This window comes from Numida meleagris, chromosome 2 (assembly GCF_002078875.1).
Source record: "Numida meleagris isolate 19003 breed g44 Domestic line chromosome 2, NumMel1.0, whole genome shotgun sequence".
NCBI classification, from domain to species: domain Eukaryota; kingdom Metazoa; phylum Chordata; class Aves; order Galliformes; family Numididae; genus Numida; species Numida meleagris.
This window is the reverse complement of record NC_034410.1, coordinates 41147104-41165285: the sequence shown is the minus strand read 5'-3', so window position 1 is coordinate 41165285 and position 18182 is coordinate 41147104. Positions and strand designations below refer to the sequence as shown.

General features: G+C 44.8%; 1 protein-coding gene across 3 annotated transcripts; it reads right to left on the bottom strand.

Moving 5' to 3' along the window:
* POMGNT2 (protein O-linked mannose N-acetylglucosaminyltransferase 2 (beta 1,4-)) lies at positions 1821 to 18073 on the bottom strand. Of its 3 annotated transcripts, none has more exons than XM_021388119.1 (2): positions 18053 to 18073; positions 1821 to 4119 (listed from the first exon to the last, which is right to left on the bottom strand). In XM_021388119.1, exon 2 carries the CDS (start codon positions 4025 to 4027, stop codon positions 2294 to 2296), a length of 1734 nt encoding a protein of 577 aa, XP_021243794.1. In that variant the 5' UTR covers positions 4028 to 4119; positions 18053 to 18073; the 3' UTR covers positions 1821 to 2293. The 3 variants fall into 3 exon arrangements, with proteins under 3 accessions (XP_021243794.1, XP_021243791.1, XP_021243793.1); XM_021388116.1 differs by lacking the exon at positions 18053 to 18073 and adding an exon at positions 12224 to 12465; XM_021388118.1 differs by lacking the exon at positions 18053 to 18073 and adding an exon at positions 4643 to 4742.

Genomic DNA, 18182 nt, shown 5'->3' with positions numbered 1-18182 from the left:
CTGAATGCAAGAAACTGTTTCAGGTTCAAGTTAAGAGCATGGAAAGCCACATACATGATGCTACGTCTCTGCAGCCAGCTTTGTTGATTAGAACCACTAGGAAATGGGAAGAAAATCATCCACGTGCTGTAAGCAATCTGAAAACATTAGAAAATTGGCAATCAAGTGGAACTAATTTTAAGTGAAATGGGATGGTCTACCGACTGTGGGCGAAGAAGTGACAAAAAAGGCACTGAGAAAGACGGGCAGGAGAGCAGCACATCAACCAAGAGCCTGCCCATGATGAAAGGTGGCTGTAAGACCACAGACAGCTCACGTACCCAAAGAAAATCACTTCTGAAAGCTAACGCAAAATGAATTCAGGCTGCATTTCAGCCTACTGAAGGCCAACTGAACACTGCCTTTGTAGGGCACTGACATTACCACGCTTGCAACAGCCAGCAGAGGACAGCCTGTGGCCATAGGACTACATTCAACTTAAATGGATGTGGGGCTGTGAGGCTGCAACAAGCCCTGCAACGAGCAGGAGCAGCAGCCAGTGAGGTGCTGGGAGCCACAGGATGGCTTTCCCAAGCAGCCCTGTCTCACATCTGTCTCCTCTTTATGAAGTTTTCCTCATCTGAGCTCTGATGTATGTGCTACGTGACATGCAGAAAGATGAAGACTTTAGGACTCAGCGCGGATACTCACTTCACTTCTAAGAAAACAACAGCCAGAGAACTGAGGCCCCACTTTAAGATATAAGGGCAACAAATATTAGTGGGCAAGGCTACAATGGCAAAGCAAACACAGATTTTGACAGACGTTGGGTTTTTTTTTCCTTTACATCATAAAAAACCTGTTTGAAAACAAAACGAGACATAATGAAAATGAATTCACAGAAGCAGCAGTAGCCTGAAGGTCCAATGTTGTACTGCGGTGTTTTACTCATTTTTCAACCCTCCTGTTTCTTGTCTGATTTTTGTACCAATGTTTTTCTCCTCCTCTCAATGAAACTCATATTATAATCCTGCCTTGAGACACTTACCTACCAGTCCATCACTCGGAAAGCAAGCCATTTATCCTACTGCTCAGACATCCATCCAGACCTTGGCAGGACAGTGGGGAGTAGAGAGAGAGAGGAGAGCAGCTCTCCTTTTGCTTTAATGTTGGTTATAAGCTATGGAGCGTGCTAACATCGATCAACAAAATACGTTCACGCTTCTGCCCCTTTCCTCCTCTCTCCCCCAGGACCTACACCTCCTGCACAGAGCTTTATTTTATTTTTCACTCAGCCTAATGCAACAGCACCCGTGTAACTGCCACTGCCTGACTCTACTTCCTTTTCTTCCACCATCACATCAGTAAAATCTGTGCCCAGAAAGTTTCCCCATGGGTCCTGCTCGTCACTTAAGAAAGCGTGCACCTATTAGCAGCCGATCACAACAGATGACACTGATCAGAAAATAAACAAGGATTTCCTTTGAGAGGATTTTCATGCAGAAAACTTCCTTCCCCACTGTCTCTTCCAAACCAGCCCTTTTCCTTCCCAAAGAAAAGTACACAACACACAAAATGAAAGCACTAGAACACAGTAAGTTCTTTTACCCATTCCAACCTTCCACCTCCTGCTCCAGCCTTTCGTGTTGGAAGCAACGTGCTACTCTGACGGGACAATGTGTAAGGTGTGTGCAGTGACATCTGATTTTAAACACGGTGCTGACATTGTTGTCTCCTTCAGTCAAAATAATAAAAAAAAAGCTACCTTGTACTCATCACAGCAACTGATAGCTCTACCACAATATGCATTTCAATAGACGATAAAAAGCAAAAAACACCACTGAGGTTTACAGCAGTTTAATGAAAGCTCTCATACCAAATCCTTAACTCAAACTTACAGACAGTTACTGAAAAAAATAACTTACAGTGAAAAAGCTGATGAAAACTGCCCACCTACCCACGGAATTAACTGCGGATTAACGCTGCGCTTAGATACTCACCACACAATAGAAACAAATTTAAATCACGACTAAGGTACACATGATTCAATTCCATTCTGTTTTCAATTACATGTATTCATGTAATGTAACCTCTGCAAGTTCTCTGAGGAACAGAGAGTTGTTTTATTATTTTTTTTTTTCTAACACTCACTGGAAATAAATACCATTTAAAGAACACACACACACGGAGTGCAGTCAAATGGACACTGAGGCACTGGTACAGTCTAGTCCTCTTCAGCCCTCTACAACTACAAGACCATCAGTTTTAAACCACAGATGGCGTGGAGGGCAGAGCTGTACAGGTAGTGCACAGGTTATGTACTACACAAGAGCACATCTGCAAAAGGTCCCAAGAGATTTTTGTTGAAGATGCAGCGTATCCACACCAGGTATATTGTGAAGGGCTTAATGTTTTCTGAGAAGGTGTGATTCTGATGGGACAATATATAAGGCATGTAAGTGTTTTCCCCCTGCTCTTGTATCCACACTTCATATTTCACTTCTCTGACCTTCAGATACTTAAGGTTCCAGGGGACCTGCCAGGACACAGAAAGCCTAGCTTCACTCGTGCCCTGGACAGAGGCCTGACACTTAGCATCCCTCACCTTTCCAGGGTAGAGGCTACCAGACCACTTCTTCTTGGGCCCGGGCTTAGACTTCACAGTCTGCCTGATGACATGGATGAGGGAAGGGATGTCCACCTTCGTGTCCTGGTAGGCACGGAACAGCCACTCGGGGTTGCGGCAGCACAGGTGCCGTGGCACCTCTGTGCTCTTAATGATGCGCTCTTGCTCAGCTTTGTCGAGATGTGCAATCCCACCCTGATCCCAAGGTCTGTCTGGGTAGGTAATGGTGTCTTCCCTGGCGGTGTTCTGCCAGGCAATGTACTGCAGGTCCATGCCAGGAAGTGTTGCCAGGGTTTTGTAAGGGGTATAGTGTTCAGGGTTGATGGCATAAGGAAAGAGCTCCACCACCGTGGCACCTCTTGGCAGGAAGAGAGACATCACTAATTGGGCCCCATGCATGCTGACCAGCATGGACGCGTTGCTGATCAGCCGGACGATGTCAGAAAACGAATGCTCCTCCAGAGAGACGGTAATGGTTTTCATCTGAAACTCCTGGGCGAGGGCCAGGATTAGTTCTGCCTCATTTAGGATAAGTCTGTTGATTGTTCGACTGAACACGACGATGTACTCCTCACTGGAGCTTTCTTCCAAGCTGACGTTCAGCTTCTGCATCATGAATTTGGTGAACTGCCTGATCTCGTTACCAGAAACCAAGATATTAGCCTTTGGCCCTTGCGGCTGGACAAATCCATACTGGTACCAGGTGGTGATTTTGGACAGTCCCACGTAGGATTTGGTAAAGCAGAGGAGCCTGCCCAGGGTTTTAAGCTGCTCCCTGAGGAGCGGCTGCTTGTTACTCAGTAACTTGTAGAGGTCAAAATGAACACCTTCACTCCACCCTTCCATGAAGAAGAGCCGTGTCTCCGGATCTAAATCAGTGAACTGCTGCATGGTGTAATAGATGGGGAGGAGGTCATCGTGAAAGACGTGCATCAAGTTGTCCGGGTTGAACCTGTTAGCGATCAGTGCCACGTCAGGCACGAAGACCGGCTTTGGCATAAACTTCAACGCGGCAGCGGGCAGCTCCACAAAGTTGAAGTACTGGGTGTTGTGATCTTCCACTGAGGAGAGGTCGAGCAGAGCCGGCTGGAACCTACGGGAGCCCAGGTTGGGCAGCATGACCGAGGAGTTGCTGTGGAAATAGATGAACTCCTCAGCCTCGGTAGAGTAGCAGAGGGACTCAAAGCGGCAGATGCGGTCGGTGTGCATCCTGCCAGTGCACACCATCCTGGTACCATCCTCCAGCAGTGTCTGGAGAGCTGCATGGTAGTCAATCTGAACCTGAGAGAGCTCCTGGGACTGGCGCATGAGGACCAGCTCCTCTTCAACCATGAAGGCATGCTCTCGCAGTTTGATGTATTTCCACAGCACGGTACCAAGGACAGACACGAGCAGGGCATTAAACACAGCTGCTATGTTCATTCTGTAGTTAGATCCTAGCAAGATGACAGGCGGGGAATGCAACAGAGGGGGAGCACATCATTAACACTCCTTGACATGGTGAAGGCAAAGACCTGTGGAAAATAAAATAAGAAAGGAACCATTTAAACATCGAGTTTACAGACTTACTATAACTTGTACTTCATGGACTATTCAAAAGAGTATAGGCTTTTCTCAGCATTTTTTCCTCTTCGAGGGGAAAGGAAGAAAGTATGCCAAAGCAGTACTTGAAAATGGAAAAAAAAAAAAAACACGAAAAGAAGCAAAAGAAGCTTTCCTTTCTCATTTCCATTTCTACCCTTGTGGAAAAGACAAAAAAAAAAAAAAAAGGTTGAGGATGAGCTCTATGAAGTTTGTTAGAGAAAAAGGTTACCTTCCCTGGGACTTTGGCTTACTCTGTTTTTGGCAGACCAGTCCAACAGCAAGAGGAAAGGCAGCACCACAGTCATTGGCCACTCAGAAAGGCCATGGCCACTCTGCCCCTCACCTTAAATTTAACTAATAACAGATAATAACACAAAAAGGAGTGTTGCCACAAATTGATTTTGATACATTCCATTCCAATATGAAGTGTGAACTGGTGAACATAATGCTCACCTTTCTGTTACTGGGGGGTGGAGGAGGACCAGAGAAGGGCAACGAAGCTGTGAGGGGTCTGGAGCACAAGTCTTATGGGGAGCAGCTGAGAGAGCTGGGATTGTTCAGTCTGGAGAAGAGGAAGCTCAGGGGAGACCTGATCGCTCTCTACAACTGCCTGAAAGAAGCCTGTGGCGAGGTGGGGGTCGGCCTCTTCTCCCTGCTAACAGCAAGAAAATGAGAGGGAACAGCATCAAGTTGTGCCAGGGGAGGTTCAGGTTGGATATTAGGAAGAATTTCTTCTCAGAAAGAGTGGTGAGGCACTGGCACAGGCTGCCCAGGGAGGTGGTGGAGTCACCGTCCCTGGAGGTGTTTAAGGAAAGGACAGATGTAGTTCTTAAGGACATGGTTTAGTGGGCAGTACTGGTGGTAGGTGGATGGTTGGACTAGGTGATCCTAGAGATCTTTTCCAGTCTTAATGATTCAATGATCCTATGACATGCTGCTGTACTAACTGCCCTGCAGGAGACTCCCAAGTCACTGCCATTTATTTGGCTGCAATCCAGGACCAAAGGCTGGGAGATACCAACATTTTCCAGAAGAAACATTGGCATAGCAAAGAAGAGGACTGCATTCTACACAAGGAACTGACGCTTTATTGACGTAATCAAACCTTCATTTACTGAGAATGTCTGACTTGCACCCGCACAGCTGATCCTTACACAAAGGTGGTAATACACTGCAAATGTTTCCAGCACTTTCCAGTGTCTTCCCATTCCAACCCAAGAGTCTGCTCTGTGCTGCTACACGGCCTCCCTGTTTCTTTTCCTGTTACAGGAAGCCACTGTTTTCTTTCTAAGCAGAAATGCTACTGGCTTATATCAGAGCATTGATTATATTTTCAACTGTGAACTTCAATTGAGATATTGATTCACCTACAGTATTTATGGGCTCCGATCTTCATTATGCATCAAGGTTCACTGCTAGTCAGCCTGTAGATAATAGTGGTCATGACTCATGAGGAACTATAGGAAGATAAATTTCTCATTGGTATATACCTGATTAGTCTGTTTCTAATTGCAGTTTTTAAAGAGTGCAATTTAAACTCCCTTTGATGCAAGTTTGGAGGGAGGGAAAAAAAAAGCAATACCTCAAGCACATGCTCCAACATCTCAAGCAATGGTCTCTTAGCATTTTAATCCAGAGACACTTCTCTTATATGCCAGAGTGGAGGAAGACAGCAAGGCACATTTAGGACATACGCAAACACTTCTCTAATGCCAAGGGAGTTCTTTGGAAAAGAGATATTGCAGCTTAAACGCTTGATCTTGCAATCTGATTCACGCAGCTTGGAAATGAACGGAGAACCATTCATGGAATTCAGTGAGGTTACAAAGAATCCTTATAGCCTGTGGGATCCCTACAGCCTGCAGGATCCCTGTCCTAAGAACTGAAAATACCTGAGAGACTGAATAATGCCATAGAAGCTAGTGCTAGTTGTATGCCATGCAGATCCTAGAGGTAGTCTCTGGGGACCTTAGCAACAAATTTATTTTGGAGCAGCTTTAATGACTCAAAGGAAACAGAAATGAAGCCCACCTCCTTTGGCAAGTAGTCTGAAATACTGGCTCATTTAGCAACTCCCTAAAAGCAAACAGCAAATTAAAAAGGTGCTATTCTGATTTCAGCCATGATAAAGGAAGGGAGAAAGGACACAGAATGGTCATCTAATTATTGAGGCAGGATCATCTCCCTATACCCCTCCCAAAAGATGCTCTTCTTCTTAATACTCATTCAACTTTTCAGCCAGCCTGTAGCATAAGGGCATGAAGGATTAGCATAAATTCTGTGCTAACTCTCAACCTTAATTTCTTTGGCAGCAATTTAAATCTGGTCTTGTCCCATGTGCCACAGATATCCAGCACAGACGAACAATGGCCATCACATCATCTCTTAAACCTACTGGGGACAGCAGCACATCACTCGGTGTGCTTTCAGGCCCAACTAATGCAATCAAATCAATTCTTGGGAAAAGAACCATCCTACCCTACTTGGGTCTTTGATGGGACAGTTCTTAAATTATTTTGGTGGTACAAGATTTCCAAAGATTCATTTTAATTCTTCACTATAGTTGAAAGACTCACTATAGTTGTGTCACTATAGTTGAATGCTCCGAGACTGGTCTCCGCAGCATTCTCCGTGCTGCTTTCAATGGCTTCAGCAGCATTACCAAAGAAAGGACCACGTCCAAACAGCTTGGTGGAGACAACGAGAGTTGCAAGAACTTGGCAGGGGAGAACACCACATGGCCCTTTTATTATTCCAGTCTGGCAGGGAGTGTGTGTTGGAGGGTGTTTCAGAGGCATTAGAAGCCAGCAGTCATAACACATCACTGACAGCACCTGCATTTCATGGGTATCTTGGGGGTGGAGAGCTCCAGCAACCATTACAAATCCACTGAGCCATAAAGCCTATTCTAATGTTTCACCCCGACTGATTTGTTCTCTCCCCTCCAGGCCCAAGGGAAGGGCTTAAGAGGCACTTCAGAGATGCAGCCCGATGGATGCAGCTGATGTTCAGAGGTTAGCAATTTTCGTTTCAGACTCTACTACGGCAATACCTGCTAAATGGCTACAAATGAACTACTCAGCTTTTTAATAAAAATCACCTGTTAACCCTCCTCCATCTCTTCTCTGGCTGGAGCTCTTTCACTTTCTTGCATCTTAGCTAAAACAAGCATGTGTGCTTTATCTGACCAAGTGTCAGGAATGAATTTTAAAAGCTAGCAGTGCTGAAGGAATTCATCTTTATTCTTGCTTCTAGCTGCTGATTTGTAAATCCTGGTTCATGCTGCTTAGCTAAGAGCTGCTTTTGATGGAAGTGAACAAGGGAAAATGGACAGCAATGGGCTATCATAGGCAGAACTGAAAAGAATTTCACAGGTATTCAGGGAACAGTCTTGAATCTTTGCCTGTTTTCTCACATTTTATCATCCACTACTTTTTATTTGATGCTTGCAGCGAACACCATGGAGAACTAAAACCTCTGGTCCCTCAGGGAGCAACACAACACGAGCAGCTGCACACTGTGCCACCTGTTTGCTCCTGCACACCTAGGAGGGGCTGCATAAGGGAGGCAATGGCAAGCAATCACTCTCCATGTCCCCTGAGGCTGAAATTCATCAGTTAAGTGCTACCAGCAGCAGTAGTTCAGGCATAGGGAACCTACCCAGTAGGCAGCAGGTAACTCTGAAAACAAGGGAAAGCATGCAGTCTTCCACCTAAATGAAGCTGCTTCACTATAAAAACTATTTTTGTTACTAAAACTCCCTCACAAAATGGGTCTAGAGCTGTCACTTGCCTCCCACAGTGTCACTGGATAACATTCTGAGAATTGAAAAGCAAGCAGTTGGCCAGATGCACTACTGCTTTCCCTAAACTCGAAGCCCTCCGTGCTCCACCTCTTTCTGCATATGTGTCAGCAACCGGATTGGTCACACTTCCAGATGCCCACATACTAACCCTGTGCTGGAAGAGCTCACCCCATTCTCCTTCTCTCAGCTTCATCCTCTTTGCCAAGATACTGCTCCTCTAGCAATGAGCCCTGGTAAGCATGCAAAGACTTACAGAGCATGTGTCTGGTGGGATCAGCGAGGACCCTGTGCCACTTGCAGGCCTTTGGTATTCTCATGGATATTCAGAAGTGTTGATCTGCCTGAAGGTACGAAGGCCCTACAGAGCGATCTGGACAGGCTGGATCACTGGGCGGATGTCAATGGGATGAGCTTTAACAAGACCAAGTGTCAGGTCCTGCATGTTGGTCACAACAACCCCAGCATCGCTACAGGCTTGGGGAGAGTGTCTGGAAAGCTGCATGGATGAAAAAGATCTGGGGGTGTTGCTGGACAGCCAGTGCACTTGAGCCAGCAGTGTGCTCAAGTGGCCAAGAAGGCCAGCAGCATCCTGGCGCGTATCAGAAATAGAGCAGCCAGCAGGAGCAGGGAGGTGATTGTCCCTCTGTGCTCAGCGCTGGTGAGGACGCACCTCAAGTGACATGTTCTGTTTTGGGTCCTTCACTGCAAGAAAGACATTGAGGCCCTGGAGTGTGTCCAGAGAAGGGCAACAAAGATGTGAGGCACAGGCTGCCCAGGGAGGTGGTGCAGTCACCATCTCTGGAGGTGTTCAAGAACTGTGTGGATGTGGCACTGAGGGACGTGGTCAGTGGGCATGGTGGGGGTGGGCTGGTGGTTGGACTAGGTGATCTTAGAGGGCTTTTTCAACCCTAATGATTCTATGATTCTATGATTCTGCCTTTTAACTGCTGGTCATTTGATGTGCTAACCATCCCCAGGAGGTGGGAAAGCAACAGGAAGTGTGGATGGAGAAGCTGTTCCTCTCTTATTAACACATAGAGGAGAGCAGAGTGGGTGGAATTGGAGAGAGGAGTTCCTACTAATATGCAGTTGGCATAAAGGGCTGTTTGGATTCATTTAAGAGATGAGTTCTGCTGTTATTTTTTAATTATGAAGCTAGGGCAGGATGAATCACCACTTTAAAGATATTAAAATGATGGACAATGTTTTAAACCTCTCACTCATTTCTGTAATTGCTATTTAGGTAAGCAATTGGGAGAAAAGCTACAAAATCCAGCACAACAAAAACCCCAAGTGCCACAAACATTCACAACTAAGGCCCCAGAGGAACAAACGAGCTTTATTAGAGAGGACAAGGGTCAGCAGCAGGTCTACGGAGGGACCTCCAAGTCCTGCAGGACATGACCAAACGACGGGTTCTGCCTGTGTCTACCAAGGCCTTACGAAGCTCTTCTTACTAACTACCCAAGCACTTGCCAAGCCAACGCTCAATTTTCCAAACCTACAGGTGTCCAAGAAAACAACCAGGAGCAGACTTGAGTGCTCCTGCCATGGGACAGGGAAGGAGTCAGGGCAGAGACGTGTGGACAGTGAATGGGCAGGGGACCCTGGCCCCTATGGCAACCCAGTGGATGGGGTGGGAGCAGATACTCCCTCACTGAGGGCAGTTTCCCCATTACTGCTCCCTTCCCTCAGATCCATCTTTTTGCTAAGCTGGCTTTCCAAGACCAGCACAAGAAAAGTAAGGAGTGCCAACATGACATTTCACACTCCCCCTGCAAAATGTCTTCCGCTCCTTCTCTCATGCGTGATGCAAGAGGCTTAGCTAAGGGTATATGTAATACATGCAGTTTTAAATACCTACTTCATTCATACTGAAAGCAGAAGTTGCTAGAAGGCAACTCTCCCGATTGGAAGGAGGGGGAGTTGGGATTCGATAGCCAAGAATGAGCTGGCTTTTATTCTCAGCTCTGTCACAGATTTCCTGCAGAACCACCAGCAAGTCAATCCCCACAGCCCAAAAGGCTGTTATCATCTTATTCACTGTATTTGTTTAATGAGATACATATATCTTTCACAGTACATATCACATTAAAGAAAGGATGGTACACTGAATGATTGATATCCTGGAACATTTTCTTTGTAGAAAGCAGCCAAGTGTAGAAAGGCTGACTTTCTAAACAGGAAAAGAGCAGATTCTTGAAGGGAACAAATGTGGTAGTTAAAGCTACAAATAGCATTAATGAAGCCTGATACAAAAAGGGAATATGAAAAATAAGGATACTTTAACTCCATACTCTCAAATTAAATTTAAAACAGAACCGTATCTGGAAAAGATAAAACCAAAACCAAACACAACCGTTTTACAAAAACTTTAGTTGTCTACAGACAGTAGTAACCAAAATTAGGTTTAACTTCAGCTTTTGTGGTTTAGTAATTTAAGTGAGGAACATAAAGTAGAACTGTAACCTTTCCTATGACAAGCCCACAACCAAGGAGGCTCTGTACCATAGTCCCTACTGCACACATATGTTCAGTATGAACAGGAGAATACTGGCAGCTAACGCACACCTACCAGTTGTGCTTATGGATGGAAAAGATCTAAGTTTTCTTTAATTTAATTTCAAGTCAGTGGTGGCTGGAATAGGAAGAGATTCAACCTGACTTTCAGGCTGACCAGAAGCCATCAATTTAATATTTGTTGAAACTGCTGTCTCAATCTAGAAAAGAACATGTAAAAATAATAATTCCAACAGTAAGCAGCCAATACATATAAGTAAACCACAGAACTGGGCTTGAAGTATGTAATGATAAAGAACATCTTTTGGGCTTTTAAGACCCTTTTTTTCCCAGATCTGTATTCCAGCCAGAAAGACATGACTACTAAATCCTTGCCCCAAAGGAAAATTCTGACCTCCAGAAATTTCCCCTGCATAAGATGTATTTCTGATGAAGATAAACATGGTTGAGTAGGAAATATAAGAAAAATTAGGAGGAAAAAAAAAAAAGAAGTATTTCTTTCAGGCCCCGAGCCTTTAGGTTTGCCTGACAGTCCCACAACCGAACATGAAAACTGAAGGTTCTCAAAATAACCATGGTTAGACAGAGGGGGAAGTTTAACAACTGATCTTTGCAGATTTGAGTATCCTATCAAAACCCATCAGGTTATGTTGGCAATAAAAGCACTGGCACAGGAGTTAAAAATAAAAAAAATTCCTTTTGCCTGGTCCCTTCCTTTTAGACTGTAAGCAATATACCTTTGTGGAAAACAAAAATGTGTCAGAGACCAACAGCTTTATCTTAATCCAGTGGTCTATCTAAAGCAAAGACTGAGTGGGGGTGGCTGAGGGTAAAATTTCCCAATGCTACAGAAGCGAATTTAAAAGAATATGATGCGAAATCCTCTAAGTACCAAACAAGATGAGCTTTAGTCACTCCAACTATGCCTTTGGGCTTTAGATGCAACATGTTATTTCTCTGCATGTTACCTATCTTTTCTTTCCTCCCTCTCTGACGGGAAAAGTACCTGTGTTATTTGGAGACTGGCACTGGTACTTAGCAGCATTTACAGCCTGAGCATTCCCTGCTTCCCTTCAGTGTTGCTCTGAGAGCACTCCTGTGTGCCACAAATTCTAAGCAGGGGACGAAGATGTTGGGAGCACAGCACGGCCAATAAGAGCAGTGAAAATTCCTCCTGGGTTACCACAAGCCCTACAGTACCACATCTTCAGGGGAGGGTAAAATATATATATATATATATATATATATATATCCCAACCCAGTAACAATCCAGGAGAAAACAAATTTATGAAAAACCACAGAATTTAATCCAGATCAGTGATGTTCTCCCCGTGAGACTTTTTGTATAAAAACAATAAAGCAAACCTCCAGCCAGACAAAGAATGACTACAAAGACATGGGATTATAAAGGAACTGCTGACCTCCTTCCCCCTCCTTCCCATGCATGCACAGCCACAGAAGAAAGGTTCGGTGTAAGTGTGTGAGGGGACAGGGAGAGCCAGAAACCCACGCTGAACCCCTTAGAAGTACCCCGCAGCCAAGAGAGCCCACAGAACTGAATTCAGAGCCGTATGTGATCAGCACAGCAAACAGAGCACAGTTACAACAGCACCCAGCAAAGAAACATATTCATTCAGAGCATCTGCAACCTTTTTCACCCTGGAAGTACTATCACTAGTAGATCAGTGTTTCAGCACATGCACGCATACCTGGTGTTGCTAAATAAATGAAATGCTATCCAGTGCCTCTCTTTTCACAGGAGAAAGGAAAAACAAAAAGAAGACACCTTAAAGCTATGTTTTGCAGGGGAACGAACACTCTCCAGTCCTCTTCTTCCCCCACCACCAGAAAGAAAGAAGGAAAAAAATTGCATCTCCCGGCTCTCGGCACAGTAACTGTGCACCATCTGCAGACCAAGCTACCTTTCTCCCCCAGGTCTGAGCATGCTCTGTCTGCCGGCAGTGTCCTATCGCTCCAGCTGGCTCACCTCAATTTGTTAGCCTCCCAGAGGTCAGCCTTGCATGCAGGATGATTTGCTGCAGTATTCCTGCAAATGCCCAAAGGGCGGCCACGCTGAAACAAACCGCCGTGCTGCTTTGCAAGGCTGAGCGTGGCATGGGAAACAGACGGCAAACCGGTCCGGGGACGCTAATTTTAGAAATCCTGCTTTTGGGTGTTATTAATGCCATTGCTACTCCAAACACTTTGCAGCAAAGAACACAACAATAGCAGAGAAAGGGAAAAAACTGCCCCTCGCTGGAGGATGTGAAAGCCATTCTGCATGCTTTCTAGCAATTCCCTTGGCGCTAAGGAAGCGATTTCCTAGCTGTGATGGTCAGCAAATGGCTTAGTATTGAACAACGCTGTGAGTGCCCTCCTTCAGAGATCTAGGGAACCCTGGTTTTGAAATATAGTTATCTTTTACAGTGGAAACAGCAATTCCTGCATACAAAGGCACAAAAATGAGCCAGGGCTTTTTAGACAGTATCTTGCTGCATCCAAGCCGAAGGTCACGAAGGCAAAAGTGTCCTACACCGACCTCATCAGCAGAGCTGGAACCTGTGGGCACTGAGCAGGTTCTGGGAGGTGGCAAACCAGGCAGTACTGATCTGGAACACTTCAATTCCTAATCTTGCAACTGGATCCCCACAGAGGACCACAGAAGCATCCCAGTTCTGCCCACCAAAAGGCTCACAGCAGGAAATCATATCCCTGAACACAAGTGTGGCTGCTATCAGGAGCAACATCCTAGCCCCGCAGGGACATATTTGCAGACACATCACAGTGAACCATATGAGGCTTGCTGCATGATACATCTTGTTGATTATCTGGGAGGCTCTTTTCTCTCAAGTGAGACTTTCGAGGTGAAGTAAGAACGATGAAAAGAGGAAAAGTTCTTTAGCACCCATGGGCATGCACATGTCTATACAGACACTCTCAGATGAAGAGCAACCCTTTTATTTAAGGCAAAACAGAAGAGCATCCCTGGGTTTTTGTTTGCGGCAGAAATTATCCTTGCTGCCAAAACAAAGTTTAAATGGCTTTGCATTAAAAAAAAATGCCATTAGATAAGACAGGGAGGATTCCAAACTCAACCAGGAGAGCTTAGCAGCTACAAGGGTTAGCAAGCAACCTAAACTCTCACGTTAAATACTCACCATGGATAATCTTGCATCTCCAGCTTCTTACCCTCCCCAAAGCATGTTGGAAACCATCTGAGAGAGGGGATAAATGGATTTACAGCATCTGTTGGTTCTGCACTACAGTGTCACACTGCATCAGCTGGTCGCTGTTGACCAAATCTGCAATTCCTCTGTCCAGAAACAAACCCCCTGCTTAATGTGGGACCCCAACCCTGAAAAGCACACAACAAGGCAAGGAGGCCCTGCCAAATTTGTCTGCAATAAGTGACAGGTGGAAGCAGGGTGGTGAGGAGCAATACTTTTTGAATCATGTTTGCAATAAAGCATGAAACAGAATCACAGAATCAATAAGGTTGGAAAAGATAATTAAGATCACCTAGTTCAACCATCAGTCCATCACCACCATGCCCACTAACCCATGTCCCCACATGCCACATCTCCATGTTTTTAAACACCTCCAGGGATAGTGACTCCATCACTTCCCTGGGCAGCTTGTACCAGCGCTTCATCATTCTTTTGGAGAATGTTTCCTAATATCCAAACTGAACTCCCCCCTGCTGCAACCTCAGGCCATTCCTTCTTGTCCTATGAAGTACTGCAATACCCTAAAACCTTGGGGGCAAGGATCCATCAGCATTTGGGATTATTACATGTTGTGGAGTCCCCACGCCTCAAATCCAAACAGCCCCAGTACTGTCACTGATGAAGAAGGTAAGTGTCATCCAGCATCGCACATGCTTAGAAATACTGTAATATCTCAGTATTTATAACCTTGGGTTTCTAAGTGCCATTTAAAAGCCAAATGCAGAAGAAAAAATAAGCTGAAAGAGACAAAGGATAAACCCAAATAATATTCTGCAAAATTGACAAAAGATGCTTCACAAAGCTAGACCTCCAAAGATGAGCCTGCCAACGTGATGAATAAACAGAACTGTGCTATCTACTAAACTAGGGCATCACAGAAATAAAACAGACATTTTCTCATCTGCTCTGGTGTGCCACATTTAAACCTCTACATTTTTTGTACAGAATAAGTAAAACGCTTCTGCTCAACTTGGAAACATTAACAGCCACTAGGATTAAGAGGACAAGGTGTCATCTACTTCAGCACCCCATTTTCCAGCCTGTGCCACCTCAGGGAGGGCTCTGAAGGACAGCAAGAGCCTATGCCCACCCTCTTCCTGCAAGGACCCAAAAGGGACACAGCTTGCTTGGGGGAAATATATAAAAACAAGAGCAACAGAAGAGATTCCCAGTGCCGCCAGCCTCTCCTGTCAAAACTAAAGATATCCTTTTTAACCCCTCTTATTGCCCTCTGGACTCTGTGAATGCAAAGCTTCAGTCTGCTGTGGAACAAGCCAAACATTTTTTTCCCCAAAGCTTTCAAAAACAAGGAATTCAGTGAGATTTGTAGTTGATTTCACCTAAGAAACACCTTGATTTTGTGTTCTCAGAACTCCAGAAAGGCCCACGGCATAACCTAGCTTCACCAATGCTAACAGGAACCTTTTCACTCAGTCCTCCTCACGTTAGGGACTTTACTGGTGGGACCCCTGATAACCCAGAGATACCATGATAGGCTCCTTTTTTGAGTTAAGCTTTGATTTTAATGGAGAAGGAAACACAGTACCTTCAGACGGGTCTTTCATTTATGAACAAGCTCCTCGTCTACTCCTGCAATGACATATTTGCATAGATTTCACAGGTACAATTTCTCGCATCACGTTTAGTCAGACAGTGAAATCCCAGTCCTGGAAACGGCTCCATAGTCAATCTGTCATGCCACTGAGTATCTGAACTAAACACTACTTCATTGGAGGGGGAAAAAAAGCAAATAAATCTAACAACTCTGAAATTACAACTAATTGTCATTTACAACTGCTCTATAACATACTAAGCGTGGCAGCCCCAAGTTCTTCCCAAATAATCAGCACTATCAGCCTACTGCAAGTCAGTTCTGAGCCAACATAGCCTATTCAAACCCCATTAAGAGTTTGATAAATATTTAATGCACCTCATAAAGTTGCAACCTCCAAAAACAGCACCACAAAAGAAAAACAGTTAACATTTTTGGACTCCTACAAAGCTATACAGCACAACCCAAACTTATCAAGCTAGCAAAGAAGTCTGAATAGATCCCTCTTGGTTTAGGACTAACAAACAGCGGGTAAGTTGTTATTTACTGAGTCTCTGCCTTGCACGTATATGTTGCAGGGGTGCCTGCGTCACTCCAAGTTACGACATTTATTATTTATAGGCCTAGAAGTACACTCTATAAGAAATTGTTCTTCCTGCAGAGCTTTTCAGCCAAAAGTACATCTCAGTTTGAGAGCACAAAAAAATTCATGCCTGAAAAGAACTGACAAAAAAAATGTCCTTGTGTTAATAAATATGCAAGGAGAGAAAGGCAGCACTGGGATTCTGGACACCAAGAAAAATCAGGACTCCACACACAGAGGATGACATTTTGATTCTTCACAAGGTAGCATTACAGCTGATGTCAAAAGGCCCAGGACTTCAGCCAATCTCCGAAAATACCCAACAATGATATATTTCGACAGCAAGAGAGGTATTTTCTGAAAGGTAACTCAATGGCCAAACACCACTTTGCTCAACTGCTTCAAACAAGACATACTCCCAAGCTTATAAAAGAGGCTGACATCATGATAATTCACGCTTGTAAGAGTAGCTTGGCAAGTATGCAACGTTCACTTAGATAGACACGGGTCAAACACTGTTTGTGAGACTCTTGGGTATTCTTCATGACTACCTGAAATTAGACGAAGCTGCTATGGCTTAGGGAAACTGAAGGGCCTCACCATGGTGTTTCCCACAGCCCAGTACTTGTTAATGACTTTTGCTTAGGCAGCAGTAAGGTCATCTGCCCTCTCTCAGGCTATAATTTAGGCCTTTAACACTACAACATCACCCAAGAACCATATGTCCCATTTTACAGATGAGAAGATTGAAATTTGCAAAGGGATCTGGGTAAGACATACCGCACCAGAAGCCACACGTATGGGGTGTAGCTTTCTGGGAAATACCCACCAACAATCAGACCCTTGAGTATACCCCAATGTTGCTTGTATTTCCACAGGCTCCAGGGTTGAAGACAGAAGCTAGGGTATGGGTGTTCAACCTCTTGTCTTGCCTGGGCCACAACAAGTGAAGAGGAATTGTCCTCAGCCACATATAAAATATATTTTTTTAAGTTAATGCACATAACCTAGAAAACTTTTGTTTTTAATACATTATTTATTAAAACATAAAAAAAAAGTGAGCAACAAAAACATAAAACGAGTGAGATATTTGACCCTGACTAAAAAAGGCATGTCTTCACAGGCACACCCACATGTAGGTGGAATGAAATACTGTTACTGGCAATCACTGTGTTACTCCAAGTGGCACAATGCGTCTCACCTGCAATACACCCAGGTTTGGATTCATGTACATGGTGGTGTGAGAGGCAGTCAGCCCTGCGAGAGGCTGCTGCCCCCAGTGCTTCTAGCACGGCTTGCACTCCTTTCTGATAAATTAAAGGAAAAAAAAAAAGGACTATTCAACAGACAAGGTCTCGTTCTTACCCAAACCAGAGCTGGTGCCGCCACGTGCAGCTGCTGCTCCTGGAGGGATTTAACAGATGTTGATGTGGTTCTTGGGGACAAGGTTTAGTAGGGTCTCCAAGATCAAAGGTGACAGTTTAAACATGCTAAAGATCAGAGGGACAGGGAGGATGATGACATCAGACCCACGGCAGCCACAAGGCAGCCTGAAGCTGGAAGTCCTGTCAGCATGGACCATGACTCCCTACTTCTGAAGGGTGGAGGGGAAGAGAGTCCCTTCCTCCTGTCTGTTGAAACAAACAGGGTAGTCATAACCAGCAAGTCTCATGGATGTCTCACGACATGAAGATGCTATTACCACAACAAAAAGCAGCACTTGAAAGGAAAAGCATCCTTGAATTCGAACATCTTAGCTGAGGGGGTCGAGTATATAAAAGAAGAGAAATAACAGAGAAATAAAACTTGCCTTTTAGGCTAAAAAAAAGAATTCTGGTGCACTTTGATGGATCTATATGGGAGAAGAGCTAACAAGCACGTGGAAGTACATGAAGGACAGGGTTTGAGATCTTCAAGCACTTCACTGCCTTTTCTGGATCATGCACTCATTTGTGAATGGGCTGCAGTTGTTCCAGCACTGAGAACATCTCTGCTCACAAGCAGGATTACAGCAGCACTGCTCCCTGCAGCTGCCTGTGCCCTGAGCTTCCACTTTCTGCTCTGTTCAGAGACTTTGTCCACTCCTAACAACCATGGAGAACCAAAAACCACAAGACAAAGTTATCGTACTTCACAGAGAGAAATCCACGGGGAGGCTGTAACAGCGCCTACAAACCTGATCAAAATAGCAGTTTCGATCCAAGCTGGAGAGTGTGCTTCAATTAGGCAGTCTCTGACAAATGCCTGGAGGTGCATAGCACAGCAGCATGACAGGAAGGTAGTTCAGAGCCAAGGCAAAGGAGAAG

What these genes read in the sequence shown, in the direction of transcription:
- POMGNT2 (XM_021388119.1), bottom strand. Translation starts at nt 4,027, where the DNA reads ATGAACATAGCAGCTGTGTTTAATGCCCTGCTCGTGTCTGTCCTTGGT.